Consider the following 23415-nt stretch of genomic DNA (forward strand, 5'->3'; position numbering starts at 1 on the left):
GATGGTCTAGACATTGAATTGGACCAACCCAAAATGGTCCAAAGCACTTATCGGATTGGATTAGAATGGATTCAATCAGCCGGTCCAATGCCCTATAATATCAGAGAGTCAAATGTGTAGAATTGGCAAATTAAGTTTCATGTGTAGCACAGGCTCACAGATACAAGCTCAGAGGACATGTATCCAACCACACAACCAGAAGTGGCAACAAAATTAAATAGCACCACTACAAGGTCCACAGTTTAATTTAAGAAGACCATGTTGTCGAGGAGGTGTCAAATGAGTCGATTTGTTGAAATAACTCCCCTTCGGCCCTTGTGGTTGTGGTTGTGGTCTCCACAGTTGATAAGGAGTCAACTGAAGTTAATACACTTCACTTCATAGTTCATACATCGATCGTATCTTACAAAACAAAACAGATACAGTTTGAATCGCCTAGGTCGGATTGTGATTTGTGAATGCACCTCTCCGGAATTAAGAACTGTTGTTATATCCTGGAGACTGACCGCTAAGAACCTTTGCACCTAGAGGGGTGAAATCGATTTTAGGCTATGTTTGGTTTGAAAGAAAAGGTAGGGAAAGGAAGGGAAATCTAGGAAAACCTTTACAAATCTTGTATAGATTTCCCTACCTTTTCCTTCAAACCAAACACAGCCTTAAGGACAACAGGCACTTTCCCTACCTATAAGCTTCCAATCCAATGTTCTCTTCTTTGTTTCGCACTTTTTATCTTGTCATTACGCTCATTGCTCGTTGTTTTCGTTTGTTGTAACTGTTAATACTATTGAAATATTATCTGACAATAATTATCAATATTATAAAACTATATACATTGAACAATTACATGTGATAAAATGAAGAATGGACTCCAATCACGAGGAATTGTTTTTACAAATATTGGATTCCCACCACAAGAATATGAATGGCACCATAAATCACTGCCGATGTGATTGAATGAATGAAAAAATAATGCATTTTTTCTTTTGTTCCATAGGGCTAACACAGGGGGTAGCCCATCCCCCAAAACCATAACCCCTCATCCCTGGTGAAGGCGGAATTAGATCCTAAGTCCCTGCTACAACCAGCTAGAGAACTTACCAACTGAGCCAGTTAACACCTTCAAAAAATACATGCAAGTTACCTCATGACTACTGCTATTCCTTAATACAAGTGTAACTATCGGGGTGAAAATCATGGTTTCACAGTTTCACTACTACTGATTTTGATGCATCCAGATGATTGAGACGGCATGTTCCAAGGAGGACTTCTGGTAGCTCCTCTTGTGTGTTAGCCTGCATGAGTGGCAACAGGGTTAACAAGTGACTGAACGAGCAACCTCTCATGCAAAATGTATGGTTAGTTAGTTGCAGTCTCTCTCTTCCCCGCCCCGCAGAGGGAAAGTTAAGTGGACTAACTTAAGGTTACAAGATGTTTCATCCATGTGAAACAAAGACAAATAAATGCAATAGTGGGGAGTGACACAGTCTAAGATGAAGGTTCTGAAAGGACAAAGGTGGACTGTGGAAAAAAAAGGATGAGCCCAGAAGGTGAGAACATATTTGACCAATTCATTCTTTAACAGAAGATGTTAAATGAGATTAAGAGGAACGGAAGATCTGTGCAATAACCACTGCTGGGAACTTTGGATGTGGCAGATGGTGGACAATGATAATGGTGGGGAGAAGTTTGTAAATGAGAAAAAAAATAGATTCTTTCCCTAACCTCTTCTCCATCTTCTAGTAAGGTGGATAAAGAAGTGGATAATACAGGCAATTTGGATTGAAACATGGCCTCAGTCTACCAAAGCTCCAAAACCCAACATATCTGGATTCTGCCCCTATTCAAAACCATATTGAATATCAAATCTAATACAAACTTTTGGAAATTAGACTGAAACTTTCCACATGAACAGAGAATATGACTAACATGCCAAATTCCTTAGGATGCTAAGTTGCCATGTCTAAGATTTCCATCCCACAAGAATCATTTGATTACAGAGAAAATTTGGTGTTTTTCCCCAAGACTTCAAATTCCTGTGTGGAGAGAAATGCATTTTATTTACACATATATACTTGACATGGATGGTCAGGATGTTGGAAACAGGGTTTACAGTAACAAGCTTCACATGACATGACACCCATATATAGCTATCCAGGTATTTAATGGTTTTCACATTGGCCATGAATGTGGTGCTTACAGTGTAAGAGTATTTTCCTAATACTGAATTTACAAATGATAATTACTAAATATGAATGATTATGAATGTATAGCCATTTCACCTGTATCAAAAATGCCATTTCTATTACTAGATTGTTCAGGTATCCAAGGACAAGATTGACCACTCCTCTTGCCACTGTTGATGACCCGATATCAATTCCAAGCTGAAAATTTTAGTTACGAAGAAAAGTTAGTATATGTAACATGATTCCACTTAACATTATTCAATAAATGGTCCAAATTCTATTACACAATGATGGTCCCAGCAATCTTGGATTTCAGACAGGGTAGAATGGATACAGACATAATCTTTACTTTTTTCTTTCTCGCATAAGGTGGCTGTTCTCAGATTCAATCCCACATTCTTAGACTTGTCAGCCTTGGAGTTTACCATTGCACCAAGCAATGGCCCTTTAATGAATGGTCCAGACTAAAAGCATCAAAATGTCCAAAAGGCACACAAGGCAAGCAACCGTTTGGTCATTAGTAGCATCCCACATGGTCTACTTTTACAATGGATATTATGGATTTACCTCCAAGTAGTTGTTCCCACGAAAATAGTTTATCTCAAGTGCTTGACCCACCAGGCATGCTTTCTTGCCAACACTTTGCTTTACTATCCATGGTCCCTAAGAGAAACATAACAAATAAATAAATAAAAGATGAATTGTGCATATTCTAGATTCATTTTTCAAAAATTGGTTCCATGTAGCTCATATTAATAAAAAGAATGGTGAGCTGTGAACATCTGTGTGAGTCTATGATCTGTGCGTGCACTCATGTACAAAAAGCATGGTCCTACATGGGAAGTAGGATCTTCGGAGCACAGAAATGAGGTTGGTTCAAGTTTATGGATGCACCCTTCTATGTGCTATATGTTCTCATAGGATATATGAGATTTATAGGATCTATGGTCGTCATCTATACTAATGTGCATCAAAGATGGAAACTTGGCTTATCATTTTTCATTCCCTGAGGTGGCAAAGAATATTTGACACCATTTTCCTCTTGACATTAAGTACATATAGGGTTGGGTTTCATTTGGATCACTGATAACCTGTACCATCTTTGTGCTATTTTATTATTAATAAATGCATTTGGTCTGGTTTGCAAAATAAATAAATAAATACATAAGCACATGTTTAGTTAATTGAATGGAAAACACCTTGGTTTATGGGCCTGTAGAAGCATACTTAAAAACTGTGACACCTTAATGAAGGGCTTCAGTGAGCAGTAGGGAAGAGGGAAACATCAATATTTGGATTTATAACTGGGCAACCAATTATACTCTTTGCCTTGATGTTCACCTAAACTGCAGGAATTCCCTCAATCACAACATTAAAGGAGGAGACAAAACTCAAAGTCTAGCTTAAGAAGGAAGGATGTGTAGATAAAAAAAAGGAAGAGAAAATTGAGTGAAATGGAAAAGTTAGTGTGTGGGGTGTCTTATGAAAAGGCTGAAAGCAAGAAGAGGGAGAAGAAAGGAGGCGACTAGAAGCTGGAAGTAGAAGGGGCTTACAAAGATAAGTGAAATGAAGAATTTGTGCTGGAATTTGAGGGGATTAGGTAGTGCTAAAAAGAGGAGAGTTATACGAAATGTATTAAGGAAAGAGAAACCGGAGATTGTAATGATTCAAGAAATTCAACTCTCAAATTTAGATAGAAGGTGGATAAGAAGCATTTGGAATAGCAGAGGCCAGAGGGTTGAGCTGGTCTTTTGCTCCTTCTTGGGGTGCTTCTGGTGGCATTCTCACAATTTGGAGGAATGAGGAAGTGGAATGTGTAGAAGAATTAATTGGGCTGTATTCAGTATCAATAAAAGCCAAGACAGTAAGGGATGGAAGTGGATGGGTATTAACAAATGTTTATGACCCTAACTCATATAGAGAAAGGGACTTGTTTTGGGAGGAACTTGCAGCAATTAAGGGACTGTGGGAGGGACCTTGGTGTTTGGGGGAAGATTTCAATGTCATAAGATATACAAATGAAACAAATAACCTAAACCAGACGATAACCACTAGTATGAGGAGTTTTAATGCTGTTGTAGGGTCTCTAGAGCTAAAAGAACCCCGCCTTTTGCAAGCCTCTTTTACCTGGTCCAACTTTCAGGAAAACCGAGTTTGTTCAAAGCTGGATAGGTTCCTATTCTCTGTAGAGTGGGAGGAACTTTGGGGAAACCTAGTCTCGAAAGCACTTCCTAGGGTAACCTCTCATGTGGTTGGAAGTCCCAAGATTCATTGAAAAAATAAAGGAGTGGTGGATGGAAGATGGGATCAATGCCAACAACAGAGGGGTGAGATTCATGAAAAAATTAAAGAGGTTGAAAGAAAGGATTAAGGATTGGAATAAGGAAGAATTTGGAAGAATTGAAGAAAAAAGGAATTAATTGCTAAAGGGACAGAGGAGTTAGATTGTAAGGAAGCTCAGAGAGTGTGTACTGAGGAGGAAAGATCAAAAAGATGGTGCCTAAAGGTGGAATTAAAGGAGATTCTGAGAAAGGAGGAAATTTCATGGAGACAAAAATCGGGATGTAAGTGGCTCTTAGAGGGTGGCGGGAACACAATTTTTTCACGAAGAAGGAAAAATCAAATTTCTAGTGTTGAATATGAAGGCCGGATGATAACTTCAGAGGAAGAAATTACAAAGACCTTTGTGGATCATTTTAAATCACGGTTTGCCACTGTAGGTGAAAGAATCGTGGAGTTGGAGGATCTGAATTGGTTTAGAGCATCGGAAGAGACAGTAGCCCTCCTAGAAAGGCACTTCAGTGTGGAAGAGGTTCATGAGGTAATTTTCTCAATGGAGAGATCCAAAGCCCCTAGACCTGATTGATTCTCAATGGTTTTTTTTTTTCCAGGATTGTTGGGAAATAATAAAATTTGATTTGATGGAAGTCTTCATGAGTTCCACATCGAAGGGAAGATTTCACCAGGAGTAAATGCAACCTTCAAAGCCGTAGTGCCCAAGAAAAAAGATGCCAAATCTCTGAAGGATTATAGGCTAATAAGCCTGGTGGGTAGCTTGTACAAAATCATTGCTAAAGTCCTAGCGGGACGTTTTAAGAGAATGTTGCCCTAGGTAACCTCTCAAAATCAGGGAGCCTTTGTGGAAGGGAGACAAATAATTGATCAGACTCTTGTGGCAAATGAATGTGTAGCAGAAAGGAAAAACAAGGAGGCAAAGGATTAATTTGTAAATTAGATCTAGAGAGCCTATGATATGGTGGATTGGTCCTTTCTCCTAGGTTTACTAGAGAAGGTTGGGTTGGGTGGAAGATGGAAAAAATGGATTTCTCCATTCTAAGCTATGGTGTGGCAAAAGATTTTATCCCAGCAAAAAGAGGGCTAAGGCAAGGAGATCCCATTCCCCCTTCCTTTTCACCCTGGTTGTGGTGGTGCTAAGTAGGCTGATTATAAAAGCTAACTTGAAAACCAGTTTAAAGGGTGGAGGGTAAGAAGAAATCAGGTTGTGGTAACCCACTTGCAGTTTGTGGATGACATAATCATATTTTGTGAGGACTGCTCATAATCCAACTTAAGAGATTTGAAGGTCCTAGTAGATCATTTTCAGAGTCTCAAGCAAGGTTCAAAGTATCAACACGTATCGGCCGATACATATCGTTTCAAGAGCTCCCCGGTTCTGACCGGTTCAGGGGGTGGAGGAGCCTTAAACCGCCCCCCTGAACCAGTTTTGAAAAAAAAAGTATAAAACAAAGTACCGATATGGCCCGATACGCCCCTACCGACGTATCGGGTGTATTGATATTTTGAACCTTGGTCTCAAGCCTAAAAGTCAATTGGGAAAAGAGTTGTGTGGCAAAAGTAAACTTGGAAGAGGAAGAAACTAACTTGTTAGCGCGAATACTAGGTTGTGAGGTAAAAGACTGGCCCCTAGGTTATCTGAAAATGCCTTTGGGGGGGGGGGACCTGAGAACGGACAGGTTTTGGAAACCCATAATAGAAAGATTTTCTAGGAAGCTAGCCATGTGGAAGAGGAACTACATTTCCATGGGGGGAAGAATCACTTTGATTAGATCCACTCTAGCCAACCTACCCACCTTTGGAATCCTAGTAAAAATTGCAAAGCAATTAGAAAAAATAATGAGAAATTTTTTGTGGGAACTGGGAGATGAAAAAAAAAGACCATCAACTAAAGTGGGAACAGGTATATAAAGGCAAGGACCAAGGAGGACTTGGCGTAAGAAATCTGGTTAAGAGGAATACGACTCTCTTGGAAAATGGCTTTGGAGATTTCCCCTAGAAAGTGAAAGGTTATGGCACAAGGTCATTGAAAGCATCCATGGTGTAGCGGATAATGGCTGGGATGCAAAACTAGCACCTCAGGCAACTTCTTTTTCCCCTTGGAAAACAATTTTTGAGGTACTTCCTTCTTTCCTTAATTATATTTGGTATGATGTGGGGTGTGGAAACAAAGTCCTTTTTTGGGAAGACCTTTGGCTGGGGGACCCACCCCTTAAACAACAGTTCCCTTCTCTCTATACTTTGTCAGACTATAAGACTGGTATTGTTGCCAGGTTTGGATTACTCTCAGAGGTTGGTTTAAATTGGGATTTTGGCTTTAGAAGGGGTTTGAAGGACAACGAATGTGAATCCCTAGTTCTTCTTCTTTCAAATTTGGAACAAATCTTCTTGGATCAAAATTCTATGGACAGGAGAGTTTGGTTTCCATCCCCAGATGGCCACTTCTCTTGTGCCTCCTTTTTCAACACCCTTACCCATTCAGATCCCTTGGGGGAGACTTTCCCAGTAAGAGAAATTTGGTGCAAGCCAATCCCTCCTAAAGTGCAAACCTTGTGCTGGGAAGTGATCCTTGGAAAGGTTAATACATGTGATTTGCTACAGAAAAGAAGGCCAGTTAAGTGCCTCCCTCCTCATGTTTGTATCCTTTGTTTGGCTAGTGGTGAGACCTTACCTCATCTAATAATCTCTTACTCTTTTGTATCTTACATTTGGGACTACTTTTCCTCACTCTTTGGCTGCAGATGGGAACCCCCACAAGATGTGGTTAGCTAATTCAACTCTAACTCCATGTGGCTATAGAAAAAGGGCGAAATGCTTATGGAAGGTAACAAGAGCAGCTGTAGTTTGGACCATCTAGGAAGAAAGAAATCAAAGGATTTTCAATGAGAAGAGTAGGTCAAAAGGGGAAGTAATTGAAACAATCAAAATCAGATCTGCACACTCGGTAAAAACTATTGACATATTCAAAGATATCTCAATAAATGATCTAATGAGAAAATGGAAGGAAGTGACACAGATGGGAACACATAAAGAGATTACTAAGATGGCTTGGAAACCTCCAAAATCACATAAATTGAAGCTGAACTTTGATGGCAGCTCCCTAGGAAACCCCGGGAGAGCAGGAATTGAGGGAGTGTTCTGGAATCACAATGTGGAAATTGTGGCTTTGTTCTCAGGACCAATTGGGCATGGAGACTCGGTTCAGGCAGAGACAATATCACTCCTAAAAAGACCTGAAATTAGCAGAACAATTAGAAGCCAGAGAATTGGAGGTGGAGGAGGACTCACTTCTGGTCATTGCTTGGGATAAGCAAGTAAACTCAGCACCATGGAAATACAGATTTGCATTCAGGGAGATCGATTCTCTTGCTAAGAGATTTAACTCTACTTTTGGATGGGTTAAAAAGACAGGGAATGGACTGGCAGATACTCTAGCAAAACAGGAAGTTGATAGACCTACTCTATTTTGCGCTAAATTGTAGCTGGCTGTATCACAACAGTGGGATGTTAATCTACATAATCTGGGTTTATTTGTATATTGTAATATTCTGGAGTGTAGAGTAGATAAAGAAACTGTAATATATTTTTCAGTTAAATAAAAAGCTAAATTCTCTTTTGCTGATAAAAAAAACCGTGGACTAGAAATCAGTCCATGTCCCTCTTCTCAACTAGCAGGGCAAACAGCAGTTACTACCCCTCCCCCCAATGCACCCTTAAGTTCTTAAAGAATATCTGGGTTCTGGAAGATAAAATGCCCCCTTAAAATTAGATGGTTCCTTTGGATTCACATTCAAGATTGACCTTCAAATAAAAGTCTTTAGAGAAGTAGAGGTTGAAACTTCAAATCCAAACGTTCAATTTCTGGAACCAAGCTAGAGGACATTTGCAATATGTTTTGGTAATGTGACCTTGTCAACAGTATTGCATGGATCCACCTAAGTGGACAACATGTCATGTTTGACATGCGTCTAAGTCCAACACTCTATGGATTCTTGAGGGCACTTCTACATAACATTTCCTTTTTATCTCCTAGCTTATTTGACACAAATGAACAAGCTAATCTACAAGATGAATTCATTTTTTTGTCAAATGTCACTAACAAAGGTAACAATTTTTGTAGGTATATAATGTTAGAATTCAAAATATATGAATTATTTTAATAGTATACATTTTTCCAAAGACAAGTCCACATTTTCTCATCTTGCTGAGTCAGACTCTTGGACACACATTGGATTCCAATTCCCGTGTCTATATCCATGCAATACTGCTTGCCAGACAAATTGGTTAATCAAGCCTTGCTTCCCACACCCTAATGACCAGGAGAGAGTTACTCAATATCAGATTGGTAGACTTGAGTTTGAACAGCAGAATGTTCCACAGGATAGATGATATATTGGGGAAAATGACTCTTCTTCTTTAAGCTTTATGGCTAAACAGGAATAACATCATTTGTAATTATACAAGGCCCAACCTATGTGCAATAGTCATAAAAGCCACAATAAGTAGTCAGCTAGAAGGAGGGACTTCCAACTTATTTGGAACCCTCGTAGTTGGCCAATCATCAAAGTAAATATGGGTACTTAAGTTGACTTCATCAATCAAAAAAGAAAAGCTTCAGTTCACTTGATTTCTAGGAAACACATCTATTGCTTGTATAGAACTAGAGAATAGAATATGCACACATCATGTTTTCAACAGTCACATCAATTGGAACTCAATCAGCATAGACAAGGCTTGAGCAGCTTGGGAAGTAGTAAAAATAGTAATTGCAAGGCACATGCATAACCTATGGATTGAAGGAACCCAAATGCTAGTTATCAGTGGAATTTGAAAGCTAAACTACTGTAGCCGAAGTAGCAGAAAGGAGAAGAAGAAGAAGAAGAGATGCTGGAATGTCGAACTGAACTGCTCAGTCGACAGTACTATTATTTATATTATGATGTAGTACAATGATACAGGAAGTTACTAGAATGCCCCTGATTAGTGATGGGACACCCAAACAACTTAAAACATTAAACAGGATTAGGCCCATTAACATAGGCCCAGTACAGGACAACTTAAACTTAAGTATAGGCTAATAAGAACTCTTATCAGCCGAATACTCATACATACAAAGGCTTCATACCAACACTCCCCCTCAAGCTAAGCATGGATATCAATCATGTTTAGCTTGCCAAGCATGTCCCTAAACTTTGCTATTGCCAGCCCTTTAGTCAGTACATCTGCAATTTGCATCTCAGATGGAGTATAAGGCACACAGAGTTCACCCGAGACAATTCTTTCTCTAACAAAGTGTCGATCAATCTCAATATGTTTTGTCCTGTCATGCTGCACGGGATTGTTGGCAATGTTGATGGCAGCTTTATTGTCACAATACAGCCTGAGAGGACCTTCAGCCTTAATGCCAAGTTCATTAAGAAGAGTTCTGAGCCATAAGAGTTCAGCAACCCCGTGGACCATAGCTCGATATTCTGCTTCTGCACTTGATCTAGCCACTACATTCTGCTTCTTACTGCGCCATGTGACCAGGTTTCCTCCCACAAATGTACAGTAACCCGAGGTTGACTTCCTATCTCCAACAGACCCAGCCCAATCTGCATTAGTGTAGGCTTCAATTTCAATTCTATTGTTTTTCCTGAAGAGAATTCCCTTCCCTGGGCAAGTCTTCAAGTACCTGAGAATCCTTTCAACTGCTTTCATATGTGGGATCTTTGGAGAATGCATAAATTGACTGACAACATGCACAGCATAAGCAATATCTGGCCGAGTGAGGGATAAGTATATCAGCTTCCCTACCAATTTTTGGTATCTCTCTCTATCACAGTAGTCCTCCCCTACTGATTCCTGCAGGCCATGATTCTGTTCCATTGGAGTATCTGTTGGCCTGTACCCCATCATGCCTGTTTCCTCAAGGAGGTCAAGAACATACTTCCGCTGACATATGTAGATTCCCTCTCTTGACCTGGCAACTTCAATCCCAAGAAAATATCTCAAATGACCCAAGTCTTTGATCTCAAATTCAGAAGCTAGAAACTCCTTCAGTCTTTTTATCTCTTTCAAGTCATTCCCGGTAATTACCATATCATCCACATAAACAATGAGTGCAGTAAGTTTGCTATCCTGTCTCCTTATGAACAAGGTGTGGTCTGCACCACTCTGAGTGTACCCCACTTTCTTCATGGTCCCACAGAGCCTCTCAAACCATGCACGAGGAGATTGCTTCAACCCATATAATGCTTTCCTCAGTTTGCACACCTTTCTACCAAAGTCATAGCCTGGTGGAGGTTCCATAAATACCTCTTCATGGAGGTCACCATTTAAGAAGGCATTCTTCACATCCAGCTGATGAAGTTCCCATGAAAAATTTGCTGCTAATGACAATAGAACCCGAATTGTGTTGAGCTTTGCTACTGGGGCAAATGTTTCTTTGTAGTCAATCCCTTCTTTCTGAGTAAACCCCTTTGCCACAAGTCTGGCCTTGTACCTTTCAATGGACCCGTCCTCCCTGTGCTTTACAGTAAACACCCACTTGCACCCAACAGTGGTCTTCCCCTCTGGTAGATCCACTAATTCCCAAGTTCTTGCTTTCATTAGGGCTTTCATCTCTTCATTCATGGATTCTTTCCACCTTGGATCAGATACAGCCTCTGAGTACCTAGAAGGAACACGCACAGAGAAAAGAGCAGATACAAAGGAGTGATAGGTAGGAGATAAATGTGAGTAAGAAACAAAATCAGCAATGGGGTGCCGGGTGGTGCAAGAGCGGATAGGCTTACGAAGAGCAATAGGAAGATTCAAATCAGAAGTATGAGAGTTGGAATTACCTTGGATTGTAGAGACAGATTGATCCGAGTCCAACTGGTTGCTGTCATGAGGTTGAGGGCCCCTTTTTCTTCTGTTGTATGTAAGTATCTCTTTTTGTTGCCTACTAGAGCCTTCAGGAACATCTGCAGCATCAGGAGAGGTAACCGGCGCAATGGGAGCCTCACTAGGTTGACCCGGAATGTCACAACAAGGAGTAGGAGGAGAGGATGGAAGACCCGAGGCAAATAGGGGAACAAAAAAGGAGGGAGAATGAGAATCCTCTTCCATCCCACTAGTCTCCCCCTGAAGAGGATTTTGAGAAGACTGAAAATAGGGTTGAGACTCAAAGAAGACCACATCTCTGGTGACATACTTTCTCTTGGAGACAAGGTCATAACACTTGTAACCCTTTTGTGTAGGAGAGTACCCCAAGAATATTCCCTTTGTAGCCTTAGGATCCAGCTTGGTCTTCTTTGGATCCTTCACATGTATGAAACATATACAGCCAAAGACCCGAGGAGGAAGGGGAAAGTCTGGAAGAGTGGGGCACAAAACAGAGAAAGGGGTTTTCATACCCAACACCTTAGACATCCGGTTTATCAGATATGATGCAGAAAGTACAGCTTGAGACCAGTATTGCTTGGGGACTTTGTGCTGGAATAGTAAGGCTCGAGCCGTCTCCAATAGATGTCTATTCTTGCGCTCAACAACCCCATTCTGCTGAGGAGTATAAGCACAGGATGCCTGATGTAGTATGCCAGCATCTTCCATGAATAAGTTCAAGGATTTTTCAAAGTATTCAGCGGCATTGTTTGATCTGAATTGCTTAATCTTCTTATTAAACTGTGTTTCAATCATCTTGCAAAATGCCATGGTTATCCGTGGTACTTCATCCCGTCCTTTTAATAGGTAAATCCATGTACAACGAGAGTAGTGGTCAATAAAACTGATAAAGTACCGGAAGCCATCAAAGGAAACAATGGGTGAAGGGCCCCAGACATCAGAATGCACCAAATCAAAAGGAGCACAGATTTCATTATTGGAAATTGGATACACAGTTCTACATTGTTTTGACATTTGACATACTTCATAGGTTAGACTCTGACTTGGAATGCCCTTAAACAATTCGGGAAACAACATTTCTAATGAAGAGAAAGACACATGACCTAGCCTAGCATGCCAAAGATGCAACTTAGCTATTGACTCCACACTTTCCGGACTACTAGCAGCAGATGCTTGTAAGGCTGAGCTGATGTCTGCATCAAGGTAGTAGAGGCCTCCATACTCATGACCACACCCAATCGTTCTCCTTGTCAATCTGTCCTGGAAGACACAATGAGTAGGAAAAAAGGTTATACTACAGTTCAAATTTTTGGTAAATTTTGAAACAGACAAAAGATTTGAGGTAAGACTGGGAACATGTAAAACTGATTTGAGAGAGAGGTCCTTGCTTAGGTCAACCATTCCCTTTCCAGAGATAGTGGAGAAAGACCCATCAGCAACTCTCATCTTATCCTGACCAGACAACAAATGATATGAAGAGAATAAGGAAGACATATGTGTCATGTGGTCAGTAGCACCGGAATCAATAACCCAAGAAGTAGAGTCAATAGAGCCAGTGGCACTGAAGGCAGAGGCTGTACCTGATCTGGCAAGAGATGTAGAAGCAAAAGAATTATTTCTTAGACGGGCTAATGCCCTGCTAAGGACCTCAACCTCACTAGCAGTGAAGCCCAAAGTACTAGTTCCAGAGGAATCAACAATCTATCCCATAGGAGAAGAAGACAGTGTTGATGTATTTTGTGAGTTGTCATCATTGTTGCTGGTGACAAAATTCCCACTTGCCGCAGGCCTGTTATCTCTAGAAGAAACATTTCTGGGTATTGAAGACATCTTGACTGCAGCCACTGTGTAGGTGACACTGATTAAGACTAGCCGAAGCAGTTCTGAAGGTTCTGAAGCTAAGGGTTCTCAACTATTGTGCTATGCAGACTCCACTTGAACTTCGAGTACTGCAACTGTAAAGAGAGTGCCCCTCCTTGCGGCCAATACTAGGACTGCTGACATCAGTCCTCAACTAGGGTTCACAGTGCTAAACAATCTGGAGCTGGCAGCTCCCTAGGTAATCTCACAGCAGTGGTGAGGGGTTTCGGACTGATAACCACCCTGAACTTGGAGCTGTTTACCACATTGCTATGCTGGTAGAAGTGTTCACAGTGCTGGTAGAACACTAGATAGACTTCACTTGGGCTGAACCAAAAACTGCAACAGTTCGGGTACAGTAGCAAGTGAACAGTTCGAGGCTGCAACAGTAGCAAGTGAACAGTGGCTCTGTAGAAGAAGCTAAGTCTGTGCGAGTCTTGCTGGAGCACCGAAGCTGCAACCGTAGAAGAAGCTAAGCCCCTTTTGGCTAGTGCTAGGACTGCTGAAATCAGTCCTCAACTAGGTCTGTCCTATACAGACCTCTCTTAGTAGCCAAATAGCTACTATTTGCTGGAAATAACCTAGTAGGACATCTACTTCTGGGTCTTACTTCCCTTGAGTCCTACAACCAAGAGAAACCCTAGGTTCAAACTTGCTTTACTCTCTTACACCCCTAGGTCTTCACTGCAGCAACCCAGAAAAGGAAGAGAGAAGATGAAAAGACAGCAAGAGAAGAGAGTGTGTATCGGCTGAAACCAGGAAGAAGCTAATGCTCTGGTACCATGAAAGCTAAACTACTGTAGCCAAAGTAGCAGAAAGGAGAAGAAGAAGAAGAGATGCTGGAATGTCGAACTGAACTGCTCAGTCGACAGTACTATTATTTATATTATGATGTAGTACAATGATACAGGAAGTTACTAGAATGCCCCTGATTAGTGATGGGACACCCAAACAACTTAAAACATTAAACAGGATTAGGCCCATTAACATAGGCCCAGTACAGGACAACTTAAACTTAAGTATAGGCTAATAAGAACTCTTATCAGTCGAATACTCATACATACAAAGACTTCAATCCAACAGAATTGAAGGAACAAGTACCCTCTCCCAATGGCACATTAGAGCACTCATTTAAGACATTAAGTCAGACAGATATTGAGTGAATATATTGTGGCTGAGACACACTTTCAGAAAAGGAAACCAGGCAGCAGAGTTCTGAGATGGCATTAGCAGGTATAAAGAGAGATGGGATAGAGAAGAGTCAAATTCCAATGAAGCTAGCTAAAATTTCCAGGGGTGGCTTTGGTAGACCCTCATATGTACTTTTTCCTGTATATAACACACAACAGCCAAAAAAAAAAAAAGAAGAAGAAGAAGACAGAAGAGAGTGGCTGGGTTCTTGAGCTGATCATTCCAGCAGATGTCTCTTCTCATTTCTCTCTGTTGTCCTTGTCTTTAATCAAGGTTTTGAGAAAGATATCATAAATATGTGCAATAATCCTTATATCATCTTTGGAAAAAGAAAGGTCTTCCGGTTTTTAGGGTTTTTTCAATCTTCCAAGTCCTCCTTTTACTCTTTGTTGGTACTCCCCTTTCCACTGAACATCTTCATAGATACTCATTTTCCAATAATGAGCACGAGAGAGAGATTTATCAAAAAAAGAAAGGCTGATAGAAATTTGTGTGCAGACATTTTGAGAACAATGTCAGTGCTACTTTTGGGCAATAAATGTGAGACAAAATGAAAGTTTAGTTTCATTAAATTATGCTTTGAGGGTTTAAGAAAAAAACTTGACAACATCCATTACTCCATATACTAACCTTGGAAATGTATGGTATGAGCTTAAACCTAGAATTCCTGTAAGTATCATCTCCTTTGACAAAGCTCTCTAGTAGGGGGCTGTCCTCCAAAGGAGTGCTTAACATGTAATATAATGCGAGACTATATGTAGTCATACCCGGAACCTGGTTCATAAAAAATGTGGTAAATGTTCCAACATTTGAGGATCCCATGAGAATAAGAACATAAAAAAGATCTTTACCTGTATGTTTACAATGAAGAAGAATTCTGGACCACCCTTTTGGGCATACTTCTGCAGAATTCCAAAACTTCAGTTATAAGATTTTCTTTCAATACATATTATAACATTATGTGCATACATGTGTATGTTGCATGCATATAACTTAGATACAACAGAGTCTTGGCTCATAAAATGAAAAATGTAATAGAGCAACCTGAACAATGCTCCCAGGACGTCCACCAAGATCATCTTCTCGCTTGTCAGATCTGAGCCAATCTGCAGCAACCATTTGCATCAAGGTTCCTTTTGCTTTGATCTGGCGAAAAGATAACAAACATATTAAAAATATATGAAATACAAACCAAAACATAATAATTATGACAGGTGAAAGGCATTGTTAAATAACTGTGATTTCTTTGGATTTCTCACTATACACAAGCAGATCTATATCAAATAGAAACTAACTTGTATTCTTTTCTTTCTTGAAATACCTTTTGCAAATTTCAGCTTCCAAGCTAGCAGAATAACTGTACCTTTTGATTGTCTACCAGATAATTATCTCCACGTATTAGAAATGTTGAAGGATCAGGTGTGGTCCAACTGCAAGCCAAATTACAACATGGATCTTTTGGAAGAGTGTCTCCATAGCAGCATGGTATGTTGTCTTCCCTTGTCGTCTCTTGCAAGTCTATGTAACCCCTCTTCTGAACTGCAGCATGCAAAAGGATTAAGTCATTTCAGATATTATGATTCAGATGATATAGAAAGCACATGCCATCCTGCTACCCTGATGACAAAAAGTCATCATATAGAAATAGATAAAGACATGTTATCCCCCATGAAGATCAATCGACATTGGTTAGTCTAGTGAGACTCACCTGCTAGATCATGCAACTTCTTCACAAAACATGTAGCTGTAGATAATTTAGGATGGCATAAATCCTGGAATTCCCATTGACAGAAGAGTAGTATCAGAATAGAGAAGTAGAAACAAGTACCGAAATTCCCTACAAGTAGAATACATATGGAATAAGAGTAAAATATACAAAAGGGGATGGGAATTGATGATCAATCCATGGTCTTCTTGGTAAAAGATTGATTAGCTAGATGACTGTAACTACCAATTCCAAGACTTATTTTTGGATGATTTGGTGTATTAGTCACTATGTACAGTAACTTCCATATATCTGAACCTTAGGGTCATATCCAACTGATATAAGTTTAAGGCCAGAAAACCTTTGAGGCAGAAAGATTGAACCATTTCAGATGCATATTCACTGCATGAGTCCAAGATAGGCAACAAGAATAGCTCACTCTCCTCCTGTAATATAAGTCTTATTTTATGAAATAATCATAGTATCATTTTGAAAATTTCTTGATTGGACTCTTATTCTCAATGAGTTCAATTCCTTTAAGTATAGGGCTTTTTGTCTGTAGTTGGCAATGTTTTGGTTTTAGAGGCAGTATACTGCATATATCTTAGGATATAGACCTTTGATTTGTACATTTACACATATAATATATACATTCTTTTTATCACTTATGAAAAGAGAATTCCTTTCAGTTCTACTTATACTTCAAGGTACATATCAGATGGAAATAGTAAGATCTCAGAGGTACAAATCACTTCAGTTGAACCCATAATTTATACCTTTCCCTCCTTCCCCCCAATTCAAAGAGTAAAAGGTCATTTAACTCAGAAATTGAAATGTATCAGAGCCAGCTCCAAATTCAATTTCCATTGGAAGAATCAAAGGATATTGTTGATTCAGACTAATTTATAGGTAAAGATTAATTGAGATCTGACATGAGTCAAGGATCCATTCTTCAGAAAATTAATACTTTGCCTCATTGAAACACAACAAAACACCAGATTGCCCTACTAAGTACCTGAGGGTGCATATCTTGACTCTCATCAGCAGGCCAGCCAGTATCTGATAGGTCATATTCTGATGGTTCAGGAACATCAAAGAATTCATCAGCTACATCATCAAGTTCTATAAGGCTTGCAGGTTTTGGGAACTGCTTTTCCACCTTTTCTACCATAGAATCATCATTTTCACCCCTCCTGCTCTTCATTGGGGTTTGGATTTCAACCTTGATATCCTCCTTTAGACTCCGAGACAATCCAATATCTCGTGTCAGCTCTCCTGATGAGAATTCAGAGGGGCAATTTCCTTCTTTGGCTTGGAAAAACTCCCTCAGTGCTGCAGGCACAAAGAATGATGCAATTCATTTAAAGCCATGAAGCTTCCTAGTCCAAAAAGCTTGAAAGAGCGAATAGTTGAATTATGATTCACCACTAAAAGAAGAATAAGAAGAAGACTAGTACCTGCAACTCTCTCAAGCATTTGGATGGTTATAGATCTTGCAGATGATGTATTCACATAGGACTTCCAGAATTTCCAGTCAATGGAAAGCATGTGCTTCACAACTGATTGGTTTCCTTGGTTCACAGGAGAAATTACATATCCTCCACCTGCAAATAAATAAATAAATAAATTTCATGTAGCATTTTCCAGTCTCCAAAACTACGTGCAAATTTCAAGGATAAATATATAGGTGTGAAAGAAGTCGAACAAAATGGCTTGGATTGAGTAATATAGCATAGACTTGATGTCAAAAATGGTAACAAAAAGAAACATTGATACGGGATACAAGGAAAGAGCATGCCTATTAGGCTTGTTCATAAGTCATAAAATGGAGCACCAATTGTAGTTGCATTGATCCACCATTTTGTTTTTTACCTGGGGAAAAAAAAGATCCACCAACCAATTGTAGCTCCTTTGATGATATTTGGAGGAATTAGGAGCTGGTTGACAAAAGTTCTGTTGCTAGAGATAAGCCTGTGGTGGAATGGAGGCCCCCTGAAGAAGGTGTTATTAAGCAAAACTTTGATGGTGTAAGAATAGTTAATATTTAATTTAGTATGTGCCGCAAGGGCACAGATGTCTTTTTATCTTTTATTTTTATCGCCCTATATATATTAATGAGAACTGGTCCTGCCAATTATGTTGTTGCTCTCCAATCTCTCTCACCTCTTCTCCCTTTCTCTCTTCCCTCTCTCCATTGCTTTGTTATGTCGAGCTCGTTTGGTGGGGGAGTTCTGGGGAGATTTAAGATCTGCTGCTCTACTATTAAATGGAGTTAAAGCAGAAGAGATACCTAGGAAGATTACTCTTCAGGTTGAAGGACTGTTTTTACAGGTTTGGTTAGCTTCCTCCATTGAAGCTTCTCTGTGGTTAGAGGCCAGACAGGAAGAAGATGTACGGGTGGAAGAACAGGCCCTGTACAGCTGTCTAGGACTGGAGGTTTGTAAAGAGACTGGGCCGAATGGACCCTAACAGCCTCTTATGTGATATCCTTTATCTTATCTTTTATTTTATGTTGATGGGCCTCACTTAATGGGCCAGTTATTTGTTCTTATTTTTATTTTCTTTATGTAACTGCCAAGCTGGCCGCCCACTTAAGGGTATACTTGTCATCATCAATTTGTTTTAGAGATTAATAAAAAATAGGGTTAGAGGAGAAGAAAGACTTATTCGACTTCTTCCTCTCTTACCTCTTCTCTTCGACATACACAGCTCTTGCACTATCATTCAGATCTGATTTGTACTGTTAATCACTGTTTTTAAACCTGATATTAGAGGACTGATTCACATCATGGTATCAGAGCAGGTTCAGTTCCTCTTTCTTTTTTCTTTGTTCCTGTACACTCTAAAATCAAGAGAGTGTATGGAGAGATAGGTTCTCTATAGTATAGAGAATCACTTGCCTAGTTGGTAGAAGGGTTTGGAGAGTTCAGTTCTGGCCAGATTTCGCCAAGAAGTGATGTTGTCATGCTGCTGCCCGAAACCCTAGCCGACTAGAGATTTTCGAGTTACCAGGAAAGGTGAAGTTTGGTTGTGGCGCTCTGTGCTTGGAAGGTGTCTTGTGACTGCTAAAGGAGGGTGGTTCAGGTTTGGAAGAGTTTGGGTTACTCTGGTAGGTGCGGCAGTGTCTTCTCTCTCCCGCCCATCTGTTGGACGGAGCAAAACCCTAGCTTTTCAAGCACCCAAATTCTGGTTTGACTTCAAGTAAGTTCACATAGTCAAAATTTTCTGTTCTTTGATTTTCGTTTGATTAATGGAGACATATGGAAGTGAGTTCAAGCAGGTGCCAACTTTTGGACCTGCTCCAGTAGATTCTGTTTTGACGGGTGTTACCACAATTAAGCTAGATGGGACGAACTATCTTGCTTGGGCACAGTCTATAAAAATCTATGTTTGTAGTAGAGGAAAACTCGGGTATCTCACAGGCAGCAAGGTGAAACCCGAAGAGACAGACCCTGAATTTGAAAGATGGATGCAAGAGAACTATACTGTTATAGGATGGTTAGTCAACTCTATGCAACCTCATATAAGCCAGCACTACCTCTGGATGTCTTCGACTAAGGAGATATGGGACAGTGTAACTGAGACTTATTCACAGAAACTGAATGTAGCCAGAGCATACAAATTGAAAAGTGATGTGAAGAACCTGAGACAGGGGGAGAAGAGTGTGGCAATCTACTACTCCATACTAAAGTCCCTATGGCAGGAAATTGATGTTATGGAAACAATGGTATGGGAGAGTAAAAAGGATGCTGAAATGTATAGAAAGCTAGTGGAGAGAAATAGGGTGTTTGAGTTTCACTGGACTCAACCTTGAGTTTGATATTATCAGACAGAACATTTTGGCCAGGGATGAGGTTACTCTTTCACAGGCATATGCTATGATAAGTAGTGAGGAGAGTAGGCGGCAGGTGCAGTTGCAGAGTCCATCTACAGAACATTTTGCACATGCGGGAATGAAACCGAAGGACCCTACTGAGAAAAGAGAGCAGTTGTGTGAATATTGCAAGAAACCACGACATACAAAGGACACCTGCTGGAAGCTTCATCTTGAACTTCTTCCAATAGGTTTAAGAACAATAATAACCCTAAGAAGGGCAATCAGGTGGGAAAATCCAAGACTGCTAATGCTGCTACAGTGCCTGAGGGGGGAAGTAAGAAAAGTGAAGAAAAATCAACTATTGAGCAATTGGCTACAATGAAGCTAGATTTTGAGAAGTATGGGAGGCTCCTAAATCACCCGGAAGCTACGGTTTCTTCAACTCACCCTTCCAACAGTACATCATCTTCATCGGCTTTTGCTCACTCAGGTACATATGCCTCAGCAAATCATGCTTCAGTTCCAGGTAATCATAAACTCCCTTGGATTATAGATTCCGGTGCATCAGACCATATGACCAGCCTATCTAACCTTTTTTGTTCATACCATCTCCTCTCTGGGAAAGAGAAAATATCCCTGGCCGATGGGTCACTTGCCCCCGTCTCTGGTAAAGGAGATATAAAGACCTCTGACACCCTGTTCTTATCTTCTGTTCTCCATATTCCTAAGCTTAACACAAACCTTTTATCTGTTAGTAGTATAACAAAGTCCATGAACTGTAGCATAACCTTCTTTCCCACTCATTGTGTTTTTCAGGACCTGCAGTCTCAGAGGACGATTGGGAGTGGCCATGAGGCGAACGGAATATACCTGCTGGACACACCAGATCAAGCCTTGGGATCACCTCATGGAGTTGCTTTAGAGTCAGTTGTGTCAGAGTCTGTTAACAAAATTTTGTTATGTCATTTTCGGTTTGGTCATTTGTTTTTTTCTGCTTTAAGTCATCTGTTCCTAGATATGTTTAAAGGAGTGTCTTTATCTAGTCTTCATTGTGAGTCATGTGAGCTAGCAAAGCATTGTAGACATTCCTATTCAATCAGTAATAAAAGATCTCTTTCTCCTTTCCATATTGTTCACTCTAATGTGTGGGGGCCATATCACATGCCAACCATGGGGGGCTACATGTATTTTATCCTTTTTATTGATGATTATTCTCGTTATACTTGGGTTTATCTCATGAAATCCCGGGATGAAGTACCAATCATTGTGAAAAATTTTCATGAACTCATCCTCACCCAGTTTAATACCCGTATCAAAATATTCCGCTCTGACAATGCTAAGGAGTATTTTGAGAAAACCCTCTCCACCTATCTTGAAACTTTTGGGGTTATTCATCATAGCTCTTGTTCCTACACTCCACAACAAAACGGGGTGGCGGAAAGAAAGCACAGACATGTGGTTGAGGTTGCCAGATCCCTTTTATTTGCATCCCATGTTCCTGTAAGGTTTTGGGGAGATGTTGTTCATACTACTACCTACCTAATCAACCGTATGCCCTCCAGGGTCCTTGGCTTTAAAACCCCCTTCAGTCTTCTCTTCCCGGATGAGGATCTCTTTTCTCTCCCTCTCCGTGTATTTGGGAGTACTTGTTATGTGCATATTCATAGTCACCAAAGGCATAAATTTGAACCTAAAGCTCATAAGTGTGTGTTTCTGGGATATGCCTCTACACAAAAGGGTTATTGTTGTTTTGATCCAGTTCGTGGCACCCGCTTTGTATCTCGGGATGTCACCTTTGCAGAGTTGACTCCTTTCTTTAGTGTTCCTCCTGAGGGGGAGAAATCTGATGAACCCTTTGCTATGTCTCCAGCTATTCCTCTTCCCATCCCTTGTGAGTCTGATCATGGGGTGTCCACCTCTTCCACTGGACCCACCCCTGATCCTCCTCTTGCTTTTGCTCCGACTCTCCAGAGGTGTTACCAAAGGCGGAGATTCAGACATATGCAGGTTGTTTCCACTCCTTCAGAAGAGCATCTGGCCACTCCCACAGTTCCTGAGGAAACAGGTCAGCCCTCTATCAACCCACCTTCGACCGTCCCTGATCTTGACCTTCCTATTCCTCTTCGCAAGGGCAAGCGGAAGTGTACAACCCATTGCATCTCCAAACATTTATCTTACAACCTTCTCTCTCCTTCCTACTACTCCTTTCTTGTTTCTGTCTCTTCACCTGTGATACCCAGGTCTGTACCAGAAGCATTGTCTCAACCTGAATGGAGGGATGCTATGATGACTGAACTTGAAGCATTACATAAGAACCATACCTGGGATGTTGTGGACTTGCCGGAAGGGAAGGAACCAGTGGGGTGTAAATGGGTGCTTACCATTAAATATCACTCTGATGGCTCGGTTGAGAAGTATAAGGCTAGGTTGGTTGCCAAGGGTTACACCCAAATGTATGGCATTGACTATCTTGAGACCTTTGCTTCTGTAGCTAAGATGACTTCAGTTAGGGTCTTGCTTTCTCTAGCAGCTACCTTTGACTGGCCCCTACATCAGTTTGATGTTAAAAATGCTTTCTTGAATGGAGATCTACATGAAGAGGTCTATATGTCTCTACCTCCAAGAGTGTATGGGAAAGAAATGAAAGGCAAGGTGTGTAAACTACACAAATCCCTTTATGGTCTCAAACAATCTCCCCGGGCTTGGTTTGAGAGATTTCGGGCTGCTCTTGTCTCCTTTGGCTACATTCAAACACAATCCGATCATACACTGTTCTTGAAGATAAATGACTCTCTGGTGACCTTCTTGATTGTTTATGTTGATGATATTGTGGTCACGGGTAATGACATTGAAGAGGCCAGTAAACTAAAAGCATTTCTCCACTCTGAATTTGAAATTAAAGATTTGGGAGATCTTCGGTATTTCTCGGGCATTGAAGTTGCTCGATCTAAGGATGGTATATTCATATCTCAGCGCAAATATGTCCTTGATCTTCTTGTTGACACTGGTAAACTTGGAGCTAAATCCATCTCCACTTCCATTGATCCTAATCATAAGCTTTCTGCCACAAATGGTGCACTTTTGTCTGATAGGGGAGTGTTTCAGAGACTGCTTGGGAAGTTGTTATACCTTTGCATGACTCGGCCAGATATTTCCTATGCAGTAAGTGTTCTCAGTCAGTTTATGCATTCTCCCAAAGATACTCATCTAGCTGCTGCAGAAAGGGTTCTGTGCTACTTGAAAGGTACTCCAGGAAAGGTATTCTATTTGCTAAGCATGGTCACATGAAGCTGGAAGCCTTTACTAATGCAGATTGGGCAGGATGTATTGATGACAAAAGGTCCACCTCTAGTTATTGTGCTATGGTTGCTGGGAATATTGTGTCTTGGAGGAGTAAGAAACAATCAGTAGTTGCTAGATCCTCAGCTTAAGCAGAATACAGGGCAATGGCTCATGGTGTGTTAGAATTACTATGGCTACGATCCCTTCTAGAGGAA

The 23415-nt window shown here is 40.5% G+C and overlaps 1 protein-coding gene across 1 annotated transcript in view; it reads right to left on the reverse strand.

Moving 5' to 3' along the window:
• Nucleotides 1-947: 947 nt before the first annotated feature.
• LOC104594872 (protein ENHANCED DISEASE RESISTANCE 2-like) overlaps nt 948-23415 on the reverse strand; it is a 49906-nt gene continuing 27438 nt past the window's right edge. Inside the window, exons 12-21 of the mRNA XM_010255401.3 lie at nt 17559-17705; nt 17117-17433; nt 16105-16168; nt 15760-15935; nt 15441-15542; nt 15248-15298; nt 15027-15170; nt 2751-2846; nt 2280-2381; nt 948-1292 (exon numbers count right to left, since the gene is read on the reverse strand). Of these exons, the coding sequence (XP_010253703.1) occupies nt 1200-1292; nt 2280-2381; nt 2751-2846; nt 15027-15170; nt 15248-15298; nt 15441-15542; nt 15760-15935; nt 16105-16168; nt 17117-17433; nt 17559-17705 (1292 nt within the window). The 3' untranslated portion in view covers nt 948-1199. The remainder of the gene's footprint in view (nt 1293-2279; nt 2382-2750; nt 2847-15026; nt 15171-15247; nt 15299-15440; nt 15543-15759; nt 15936-16104; nt 16169-17116; nt 17434-17558; nt 17706-23415) is intronic.

This window comes from Nelumbo nucifera, chromosome 2, assembly GCF_055504915.1.
Source record: "Nelumbo nucifera cultivar China Antique chromosome 2, China Antique-T2T, whole genome shotgun sequence".
In the NCBI taxonomy this organism is placed as follows: domain Eukaryota; kingdom Viridiplantae; phylum Streptophyta; class Magnoliopsida; order Proteales; family Nelumbonaceae; genus Nelumbo; species Nelumbo nucifera.